The 12,431-nt window shown below is 43.0% G+C and overlaps 1 protein-coding gene across 1 annotated transcript; it reads right to left on the bottom strand.

Annotated features, from left to right (window-relative positions):
• Positions 1-4,789: 4,789 nt before the first annotated feature.
• On the bottom strand, positions 4,790-9,739 carry LOC308162177 (high-affinity choline transporter 1-like; the record flags this gene model as incomplete). Its single annotated transcript, XM_080536302.1, has 8 exons — positions 4,790-5,446; positions 5,913-6,130; positions 6,804-6,957; positions 7,248-7,391; positions 7,651-7,799; positions 8,294-8,449; positions 8,669-8,782; positions 9,556-9,739. The coding sequence occupies 8 exons, from the start codon at positions 9,737-9,739 to the stop codon at positions 4,790-4,792; spliced, it is 1,776 nt and encodes a 591-aa protein (XP_080392428.1).
• Positions 9,740-12,431: the final 2,692 nt, after the last annotated feature.

Here is a 12,431-nt window from a genome sequence, read left to right as displayed (position 1 = left end):
GAGACACAATAAATGTCTGCCCACCATCCATCTCCCCTCCCCATCCACCCATCCCCAGGAGCGGAGCACTTAGAGTAATGTAAAATAAGAAATAACACTGGCTATTTGTAGACCCTCCACGCTGCTGTTCTGATTGGAAAAGCACTAAATGGACATCGCTGCATTGCTGTAAATTACATCATCCTCTCTCTACCTCTTACTCTTTCTCTATCTCTCCCCTTACCTCTCACTGTCTCTGCACTTGATGCTCCCTGTTGCTTGTTCCTTGTTTATTTAGTCTCTCTCTCTCTCTCTCTCTCTCTCTCTCTCTCTCTCTCTCTCTCTCTCTCTCTCTCTCTCTCTCTCTCTCTCTCTCTCTCTCTCTCTCTCTCTCTCTCTCTCTCTCTCTCTCTCTCTCTCTCTCTCTCTCTCTCTCTCTCTCTCTCTCTCTCTCTCTCTCTCTCTCTCTCTCTCTCTCTCTCTCTCTCTCTCTCTCTCTCTCTCTCTCTCTCTCTCTCTCTCTCTCTCTCTACTTAGCTGTGGTAGACAGCTGAGGTTGTGAGGCCTGGTGGTTCTTACAGCTCCACCGGGGGTCCTCTGTCTGTTGGACCAGAATGCACCAAGCTCAAGAGACCTCCCAAAATGCACTCGGTTAAACATAAAATATCTCCAAGGGCCACAAGTCCATCTCCACACAGAGGCATGAATAAACAAGTAATTTTTCATGACCCTGAAAGTGTTCAATAGGGAATGCATAACACACACACACACACACGCACACGCACACGCACACGCACACACACACACAGACACACACACACACACACACACACACACACACACACACACACACACACATAGTGTTGCATTAACGGTAGACTCAGCTATATTACATTAGTAGGATGACTTCCGACCGAGATGCTTCAGCTTCATCCAAGCAAGGCGTTTCACTCGTTAGAGGTTCCATAGGGAAAAAAACCCTGGGGAATAAATAGTCTTTCCTCACATTAGCTATCTCTGCTGGTGGCAGTCCCAGTATTTAATGCCTTTGTCATATCACTGTGTCTTCCTTTAAAGATTATTTCAAAAATAAACTGTAAAACATTTCTAGGACAGAAACAGAGTTGGCTGGATTTTTCGACAGACCCTTCTTTGTTGGTTGGTCAAAGCTCCTGTTACATACAGCACATTCATGGAGCCAATCAATTCATGGCAGTATGTCATTGGCATACTGTGATTCTTTTGGCTTGTTGCCATGGTTTCCTAATGAGAGCTCTACATGATGATTTGATTAGATGTATTATTCTAAAAGAGAAGTAAAAAGGGCATCACATTTTTTTTCCACCTGAGCTTCCACATCTTTACAAACACTTCCATGATTAGAGAGAATAACACATGAGCTGTGCTGCTAGGCTCTGTGTCCTGTGTGTGTGTACATGTGTGTCTACGCATGGGACGAATATATGTGTGTGTAAGCATGGGACATAGCGTGGGACGACGTCCAGGGAATTCTCTGTCACTTCAAACACGGAGGAAAGGAAACTTCACTGACAACAAAATGAGAATGGCCTCTGGTGTCTCCTCCGTGCCACAGAGAGAGGAAACACATCTAAAAAGGGAAACAGACAGCCTGCATTCACAGAGCTGGGAGTTCACTCTCAGGATTGTGACCACAACAAACATATTAGTGACTGGGAATCACACTTCCAAAACAGGATCAGATATTAGTACATGAAGGACTATGAAAGAACAACTGGCCTTTGAATAAAGATTCATTACTTGTGTAGATTAGTGAGTCTGAAACCAGGGCATCCTATCCAATGCTTGATGAGACACGTACTGTATATCATGTTCAGGATGTACATGTAATATGAATTACATTCAGAATTGATGTAATATGATGCTGGTGACATCAGAAAAATCTCATATTTGTTGCCTGGAAGCAAATCATCTTCCCCCACTGAGAATGTTTGGCACTCACACAAACTACTGCTGTAAAGAATAACAAAATGTCCAGTATATCCATTCAGTTTTGTGCCGAGGTGGTGTTACTCCATTATAGTCTGGAGTTTGTGAGAATTAAACCCCTGTAGTGCTGGGCTGATGGGTGTGTGGAGTGGCTTCCAATCCGCATCAGTGTTTCCTCAGGGTCTTTATCTGACTTTGGCCACATGTGCTTCTGAGTCAGCATCCAGAGCTGTCAATATCTACGTTTTCTATTGACACCGCAACTGAATCCATTTCCGGTTGCTTATGGCCTTTTGATGCTGTCTCCCTGTGTGGTGGGGACAGGGTCAGGTCCAGATTTTTGGTTGTATGTCTGCTGTCTGTCTACCCCCGTAACTGTCCATCACAGTTACTCCACACATCTTCATAACACAATGCTTCTGTCTTTAATGATTTGGCCAGCGCAGACGACTTTGAGGTGTCCTCTTCTCTCTGATGAGTTGGCTCATGGCTGTGGGGTTGAGGTGAGAGGGACAGTACACTGATGACTTCACAATCCAAGGTGGAATGAAGTTTGCTTGGTTTACATAGAGGAAATGTTTCTCTTTTTTTTTTAGCATCAAAAACCAATGTGTTCCACCATTAAAACCTTCATTGGGTGATCAGAGTGGGGAAGCAGGACCAGAGAGGGACTTCCTTGGGGCAGCGTCAGTATTGCCTTCGTGTAGTTTGGTGAGTGGTGGGCTGTCAGGGGCTGCTGATTGACCAGTGGAGAGTTTAATCTGAGGGTTTGCACCTGGAGAGATGCATCAATCAGAGGCCGACCTCAGAATCTCATAACCGCCGACGTTGTCAGAGCTGTCTATCACCACCCCCATACACCCACGGCCAACATATTAACGGTGAAATAAGATTCGTCTTCGTCGGAGGTCCGTCTGTCTTTTCACAGCTCACTAAGGAGTCGATTTGATACCCCGGTGTGAATGGATTTCACAGCGAAGGCAGTGGTGACACACATGAATGAAAAGGCAGTGGGCAGAGATGCTACAGTATGAGGCTTATTATTTGGGTTTTAAGCTATAGAATGGTATGACCATAGGCTTTAAGCTATAAGATTGTTAGTCAGTCTTTAACAGTGGTGAGCTCCATAAAGCTTCTAAATGGCTATGATTAATGGAGCAGAAACAAAGCAAGTTTAAAGATCCTTTTACAGTAAAACAAAACATGGTTATAGATCAAGAATGAATGACAAATTATCAATGTGCTAAATAATATCATTTATTAAATTTACCTCACATATTCATCACCATAATTTTATAGACACTGCATAAATAAAATAATTCTTACGTAGCTGTAATGTCACCTTCACCAAACAGATCAATCATTTCCAATGGTGCATTGAAAAGTCTACTCAATTTGTTCATATGCTGTGTTGGTATATACATGTATCACACAAAAATATACATTGCCATTTACAACATAGAACCATAGATATTAGCCAGTCGAGCAACTGACATGATTATAATTTTTTCACTTTGAACATAATTTTTTTGTGAAAGAACATCAGACATAAGACACCACACACTCTTGTCTCTTTGTTGAGGTCAATCAGATGAGGAGAGTTTACATTCACATCTAATTAGATTGCCTGATACAGCTCTGCTCCACCCTGACACCATTGCATACTGTATATCAGACCTGCTCCCCACCACAACTCAAATTAAGGCGATTCAACAGATTAAAACAGACTACAGACACCATTCGACTTTACTGACGATACTCTTTGAGAGGAATGACACATAGAAGTCAACCAGAAAACAGAATAAATACTCAACAACATCGAAGCCAAAGCTGTATGTTCAGTAGTTTAAACTGTATAAACCCAACTAGCACACCGAACTTTGATCATGTGAAGATTATTGCACACTCAGGCCTACTTCAATTCATTGAACCATAACACTGCTCTCCCTCTTACCATATCTGAAAACCATGTTAGACCACTAATCAAATGTCCTAGGAGCTAGCACAGATTGAATTGATCATGACTGGCTATTGATACGATCCCTAGAGGAGCAGTCATCCCCATCCTCCATGAACCCGCTCTGGCTCAGCAGTCAATAAGAGAAACAGCTATCGTGGACACACTTTAGACAACGAGGACCACTTCCACCACATATTCCGATTTATACACACACCGCATCAATAGGGTTCCATCAACCTCTACGACAGTTTTCAGAACCTTTGTTCTTGCAGAGGAGTGGTTTGGCACATACTGTAATAAAAGGGAATTGGATTTGGCTTTTCAACCCTGGTTAAAATCAAGTTGGTGTTAAATACTACCTGTGTTTGATTAAGACCACACAACTCAAAAACAGCCTTAAAATCTATTTGTCCAAGATTAAAAAAATAAAATAAATAGGAATGACTAACAATTCCATATACGATCTATGTACAGTATGGAACCTAAAATAGTTATTGCTCTACTATAGTTATTTTGAGCAAATTAGGTTAAAATCAAAGCAGTTTTCATACATACCCACTGGACACCACTTCTCACACACTCACACAGAAACATGTGTGATCTATTCCGTGGTTAGATATTGCACTATTCTCACCTCACTCACCGCAGTCCCTTTGAGAGCCCCAGTGAGATAACCTCCATTGATTACTTTGCTTTTACAAATCTCTCCTTCAATAATAGCAGCACTTAGAAAAAACACAACTAAAATGACGGTGGTGTTTGTTTCACAGACAGAGTCGTTGATATGATGAGAACACGTGGGGGTTTGGGTGGCTGAAGTGATCCAGACTGGTTCTGGGTCCTACAGTAGTCTGGTCTTGGTCTTGGTCCAGATGCTGGTCACTACTCATGTTCATTGTTTAACGATTCAGGGCTGGACTCTCCGTCATCACTAAGTGCCTCTGTGTTCGTGAACGTCCCGGCCAGCGAGGTTCTGAGTCGTGGTTTGACCGGGGTTATCTCAGACAGGATGATGTTGTCGTTATTACTGACCAGCGTGGTCTTATCCATGATCTCCTTGCTGTGCTTGGACACCACCGCGTCCAAGAAGTCATACTTGTGAGACAGCGTCCCGCTCTCAAACAGGTACTTGGTCAGATAGGAGAACGCTACGTTACCCAGAAACGACGCTAACATGGAAACCGTCTTGAAGGGGAACCTCTGTTGGATGAAATACTCCACATCCCCAGTGAGATGGTGCACCTTCTCCTGCCTCACCCAGCCAGGGTAGTACAGGAAGGGGGGTAGGTGGAGGTACGGCTCCCCTCCCCCTATACGCAGCAGCAGACCAAACACATATCCTGCTACTGACCCATACGTGTTGGTTCCCTTAATGAAGAGCACGCTGAGCAGCTGGGGGAAGATGATGACGTAAACGAGGTCAGAGCTGAGGTACCACAGGCCGTACACCGTTCCTGTTAGCAATGCCATTGCTGTGGCGAGAGCTCCGAACACGAAGATGGTGATCCGCATCACCCACACAATCTCACGGTCCGATGCCTGGGTGGAGGGGGGGGGGGTCATACAAGACAGGCCAGATTAGAGGAGGCTAAATTTACTGGTTTAGATATTACATTTGTAGTTGATTCGTTTTATTTGATTATATAACACACAAATAGCTGTATCACTTTGAGAGATTATCTCTCACACTTTAGAACAGTGGATAGAATCAATTATGATGCAATTCTATAAGGCTTCATCTATCCCACAACAGGCTGGACAGGGTAGTGTGTATTTGTACATGCTCAAAGACCAGCATACATACAGGTGTGATGAAGGATTTATTGATTGATTGGCTGATAGACTGATTGATGTACTCACCGACTGTCTTGAAGCTAGCTGGTAAATATTACAAGGGGTAAGTTTATGTGTGTGTGTGTGTGTGTGTGTGTGTGTGTGTGTGTGTGTGTGTGTGTGTGTGTGTGCGCACGTGCGTGCACACGTGCATGCGTGCGTGCACACTCACCGACTGTCTGAATGCAAGTTGGTAGATGTTCCGGGCGAACATTGAACTGGCCGAGAGGATGGACGAGTCAGCTGATGACATCACAGCAGCAGACACCGCCCCCAGACCAAAAAAGGAGATGTAGGAGGGGCACAGGTGCTGAAGTACAATGGGAAGGATCATATCTGACTGATCCCTCTCCTTGGGAGGAATTGGCCCGTATGATGTCTGGTTCCAGTCTGGGAGAGCAACAGACAGAGAGTTGCTCAATAGTTGGTCAATACAATATTCAATCAAACATGAGCTGTGATATTAATGTATCTACATTGTCCGTGCTTCTGGGTACTATTTAACTTGTACTTGTATACTTATATAAAAGAGATGTTGCTATGTTAAGGTAGATGCAATTTGATTTGGCCTCCTGATTAAAGGCAAGATACAACTCTGAAAATGATCATTTAATCTCAGGACAACAACATGCCTTTCAGCAGGAGAAAAACAGCCTCAGCACATGAGTAAATCATCACTCTGTCTCATTTTTTACATGTTTATGTACAGTATGTATGTTCCCTCTTCCCCCTCCCTGCTCAGCAGCAGCTGTTGATTAATGGTGATTTCAGATCAACCATGTTAATTAGTCCTCCTTCAGATGTAATATTCAGACTTCTCATCATCTAATGAATCTCCTCCACTCTGCGTGACAGCGACCGCCTGCTGTTGTTTATCCCACTCAATCCTGTCTGTTTTATACATCTGAGGTGAGCTACATGTAAACAAGCTAATAGTGAATGATGTGTCTTTTGATCAATCTTCCCATTGATAAATGTATGTACGGGTGGATTCTTTGATATTTTAACTGGGCACGTGTGTGTGTGTGTGTGTGTGTGTGTGTGTGTGTGTGTGTGTGATTACCTGTGGAGGCCCCTATAGCTCCAATAAGGACCGAGGGAACAGCCATGACGAGGCAGCCGAAGGCGGCCAGGAAGGAGAGGACCTGGGCGTAGGTAGCTGAAGAGGCAGAAAGAACCCGTTGAAAATACACCTGCCAGGGAATCCCCCCCAACATCTAGAAACAAAAACACCATAGTAAATACATACAGATACCAATCACAATTGACAAATAAACCTAACCTCAGGTTTACAGAGACTATGACAGCATATCACATGGAGTCTTAACTGCAACACATTTTGCAGGATTTTGTAATACTTGATAAGATAGTCTTTCATTTATGAAACATCATCACAGGACTACTACAAGATGTTGCAATGGCATTAACTGTTCTAGGACTGCAGGCTAGCTGCAGTTTACTACATGTGTTACTGACTGGGTATTAGGTATATAAAATGGTAATTTACCAGAAGACAGAAATTGTCGATCCACATCCAGGTGTCTGCTGAGTCAATCTTCCCTAGCCAGGGAGACTGATAGATCATCTCTTTGGCTGTTATACTGATGTCAGACACTGCAGGGTTTGATAGGGCGAAAGGCACACTGACCCACTGACAGAGAGAGAGAGAGAGAGAGAGAGAGAGAGAGAGAGAGAGAGAGAGAGAGAGAGAGAGACACACAGAGAGAGGGATATTCAATGTGTATTTAGAGGCTTTGAACCAAACCAATAAAGGGATAACCTGCCTGGTATGTGTGTGTCCTTAAGAAATCATGCAAGACCTATTGTCTTGGTGCCCGGCTGACTATTTAGCAGAGACGGCACTTGTACGTTTCCATACAGGGTGGCTCTATGGGGAGTGTGTGACTCACCAGACCGAGGAAGATACAGAAGAGCTGGACCACGTCTGTGTATGCCACAGAGTACAGCCCTCCCACCAGGGTGTAGAATATTGCAATTAGAGCTGAGATCACCACTGACACGTTGATGCCAATGTCAATAATGACACTCAGAGTAGCCCCTGTTAAAACCAAACAGAGGGCAAAAACACATCCTCAACTAGAACAGCTAGGTCATGTTGAATGTACAGATTAATAACACAACATAGTGATACGGTCTGGTGAAAAGGTCCGCATGTCGGCAGTTCTCAAGTCGTGCAAATGACCAAAAAAGAAGAAGAAAAATGACCATGTCCTAGTTGGGGACTTTTTCACCAGACCCTGTCACATACTAACCTATTGTAGGGTTAGTATATAAGTAATAACTGAGGAATGTAGGCCTACTGTAGATGGGCCTACTGGTGCTACTGTAGGCCCCTCTAATAAATAAATAAATGTTTTAGCCATGTGTGTCTATGTGTGTCTTGAGTAGAGAGAAAAACATTTTACTTCCTAAATTCAGGAAATAGCCTATCATTTCAAGGAATCATAAAATAAAAAGGCCAATCAATGAATCTTTTCAACTGATGGGGTTGATGTGAAATGTATCCCCAATAGCCCTAGACCCCGACTGTACCCAGGGCTGACAAGATGGCGGCGGACCAGAAGATCTCTCCCATAAGCGCGGGAATGAAGAGCAAGCCCCCCATGCGCTTCCCGTAGATCTGCTGGAAGGGGTCGAGCATGGTGACGTATCCTCTGGAGCGCATGGGCTTGGCGAAAAACAGGCCACCTGCAAGACAGACATATCAAGCACTTTTGGTTAATATAAAAAAATAAAATAAAAACTCATGGTCGTGTCCGGATCATAGTAATGACCGGTACCTTCCAAATCTCGGAACTCAGAATTTTGTGAGAGTAGGCCTAGCGCTCTGCCAATTAACCAGTTTACTGAAGCAGGATAATTATAAGTCACTGCGTATTGTTTCAAATAGCAGGGATATGCTCTTACCTACTACCAGGCTTAGAGCATAGCCGAAGGGAGCTTGCGCCCATGCCAGGCCGAAGTCTGGCAGGTACACATACTCTGCCGTCCCGTTGATGTAGCCGCCGCCTACCCAAGTGGCTAAGAAAGATGGGGGAAGATCAAGTTAACGAACAAAACAATTCTTCACACAAACTCGAAACACTTTTTTCAATTCTTTAAGGGTTTCATTGGATGTGTTTTTCCATGTCTGCATAAACAGAAAGCGTCATCATTGTTTTGATTAACCCCAATAAAGATTGATTTTGAGGAAATGTAGCCTATATAAATTACATTGACAGGTCTATTGTATAGGCCGAGCTAAATAACGGTGGAAAGCTGCTAATGTCACGTTCATTCAATGCTTATGAATGTGTAGAGATAATATAAAAGAGTTCGAGATACCTTATTTTCATGAGCATTTCTTGAACTTGCTGGAAATAAATAATTTATGGATTTCCCTTATTAAAACGACTCTCCCTTCGGGGCCTTTTATTAAAACAGCATCAAAGACATTGGTTAGGAAATGCTTTGGGTGTGTTAAGTCTTGCGTCAACAAAAAAATGTTGTACTCAAGAAAAACAGGGTAATGATATTAGGTAGGCTACATTTAAAATGCACGTGCCTTGTATAGAAACAGCTTCTATTGAAATAGTTCAGATTTTCGCCCGGGTTCTTTATCAGCAATTCCGTGCGTAAAACTGTTGGAGCGCGCGACTCTGGCGCAACAAAGTGTCCGGTAATTCGATTGTCGTTGTTTCATGTGCAAACGGAACTAAATTACACTTAGGCTATATTTACCATATCACATATTATATGATCTATGAAGTCTCTCTCGCTGGGTCTCCAGTGTTAATGGGTCACTCACAACTCACCGGTCATTGTGAATCCGCCAACAAATAATCCGATGTCCCTCCCACCAACCATGATCGTCTCACTCCGGTCTGTACCTTCCGAGACACCCGAGTTTTTGTTTTTCCACGCAGCCCATATCCCCACGCAGAGAATCAGCAGGTAGAAGATCACTATCGCCACGATCCCCTCCGCGTGGACGGCCATCTTCCACTCCCGAGATCAGGTTCTGAACGAGGACCGGAATCTCATTGAGCCCTAAACGAGAGAGAGGTGGAGAACACACACTCATGGCTAAGTGGTCGAAGAAAAAACAACAAAACATTATTATGTTCACATGGAGAAAAGTTGTAATGTAAAGCCTGCGCTTCATTGATCAATCATCATGTTTTTGCATTTGAAAATACACGGGACATGGACATTTGTGGAAGATAAACGAAAGGTGGGCTACGCGCGCCGCGCGCTCTCTCTGTCTCTCTTTCATCGTGCCTAAACAATTTAACACATTGGCAGACATAATAGACCAACAACATTATACGAGAAACAATGGTTTATGATATAAAAAGGTGTTTCATTTAAAAATAAAAATAAAAATGTTTTTATTCTGTACATCTTTAGCCTATTGTTACTTTTACCGATGTCGTTGTTGTGCGTAAAATGCGCTTCACTTTGACCAGTGAGCGCGCACCTTCAGAGTGTAAAGGAGAGATCTCATGCTAACCCACGCATAACCCCAATAGATAGTCTCTCATGCTGCATTACCAAAATCAAAGCTGCACTTTTCAGCTCTAATTCATGCTGACACATATTTTTCAGGAGCGAGTAGCCTATGCACTATAAAATCGACTTTGCTTCAAACATGAATGAAATATTGTCCAGTCATCTCAACTCATTTCACTATAACACAATATTTAAAGTCAACACAATTACTGCAACACAATTTGTTTGCATTGGTTACAAAAACCGATGCAAACAAAAAGGTACTTGTTTGGAGAATGAGAGTAGTGCAGTGGCGCCTATCCAAACATACTGTGTAGTCCTACCTTTGGAGATGGGTCTGACTCTGAAATGGACGTCGGGCGGTGGTTCCAGACGATTTTCCAGAGATTAATGGTATACGGTCTTTGTAGGAAAATGTTAGAACACAAGGTAATCCTCACAACCCATGCGTAATTCCCCTGCGTAGTTTAAGAGACCAATGTTCGTCAGACGACCGGGGGCTGAGAGAGAAAGTGGCGTCAGAGGGCTGAGAGAGAAGGGCGTCAGAACATATGAATGGGAGTGGTGGGCTTGCTTTATGAATAGGGATGTCAGTTTGTGCAGACGAGAAGCGTCCCTAAAAGTCTTCTTGGAGAGGACAGAAATAGCCGATAATTGAGAATGGCGTGACGCACACCCCTGGGAGAGCTTTCCAATGAAACATTGGATATGAAAGGAGCCCGGAACTCGCCAGGTTAGAGTTGATTGATGACCCTACTGGCGCCTATTGCGTTCACCTACAGGTTTCCTGCAAACGCGTGTGAGTGACCATATTGAAACCACGAGGTTTCACGAATGGCCACTGAATTTCATTATGAGCATAACACATATCTTGCAGTGCCTAATCTATAATAGGCTATATTAGGCTATAATCAGTTACTTTCTCCGTGTTCTCAAAACAATAAAATCCGTCTACACCTAAAAAAGGCCACTTTGTTATGCATTGAGAAAATCCATCTGAGCGCGTCAAAGCTGACGACTCCAGTCTCTATCCATGGTGCTGAGGTCTGCAGACATCAGTCCGTTAGTGAGGATGTGGGCCTGCCCTGTGAGGATGTCTTGTCGTCAAATTGATGTTTTTCTACTTTCTCTATGCAATCTATGATACAACAACTCCCAGATTATTTATTTTATTTTATTTCTTCATTTTTATTATTTCTTTCGTTTCTAAATTTAGACCAATTTAATAAACTGGCAATGCTACAGCTGATGTACTGTAGGCCCTACCTGCGACAGCGACAGTTTGTGTAATTTACTGCCCATGCAGATGACAGGCTGCCAGAGAGAGCAACAGTCTAATTGGATGGCTTCAGAATAAATAAACAACACATAAACAGGTCCGTAGTCCGGTGCAACGTGTTAACGGAGGTAATTAATCCAGAGATAGGAGGTCGCCGACAGTAATTCACAGTGAATAAAGGAAATTGACTGCTTGAAAAGTGTAGGAAAAAACGAAAAAAAAACGGTCTGCGACATTCTAAAAGCTTTAAGAATCAATAGGCCTACATTTTAAATTGATATTTATGCGTAGCCTAAATAGGACTGCAGTTTATCTGGACAAGCATAGCCAACATGGCTTTAGGCCTATATATATCAATTTCTAAGCGTCCATTCACATCAATGTATGCGTACCTCATATGACTCATGCCTACTGGTATGACTTAATTTATGGATTGCATTGCCAATGTTTAGGCTTATGCAGTCTATCTGGACACAGTTTAGGCGTAGATACAAAGCAATTCACAACTGACTTCTTAGGCCATAAAACCACATCTTGCAAATAATAAGAATAGCCTATGTTGAAAATATATGAAATAACGAAATTGTACAACACAAGCAAACTAGTTCACGTCTATCTACCTTGCCGCCTAATCAGGACCTCATAGAGCTGAACGCGCACCGTTCATAGGCTGCTGTCGCCACCTTGTGGTCATTTTAAGAGTTTGATAGCGTTGGGTAAATCTCCATACTTACAGTTTTTCTCTATCGCTTTACAGTTTTTCTCTATCGCTTTAACACTAACATTGGAACCTCAAACACAATGACCAAAACCTGAAACTGGTGTATTTTATCTCACACCAATTATTCACAATGACAAACACATTTCTTGCTGATCACTCATTTTGCAGCTCTAAACCAC

Source organism: Nansenia antarctica (genome assembly GCF_963989245.1).
Source record: "Nansenia antarctica genome assembly, chromosome: 7".
NCBI lineage: Eukaryota > Metazoa > Chordata > Actinopteri > Argentiniformes > Microstomatidae > Nansenia > Nansenia antarctica.
This window is presented reverse-complemented; position numbering and strand designations above follow the sequence as displayed.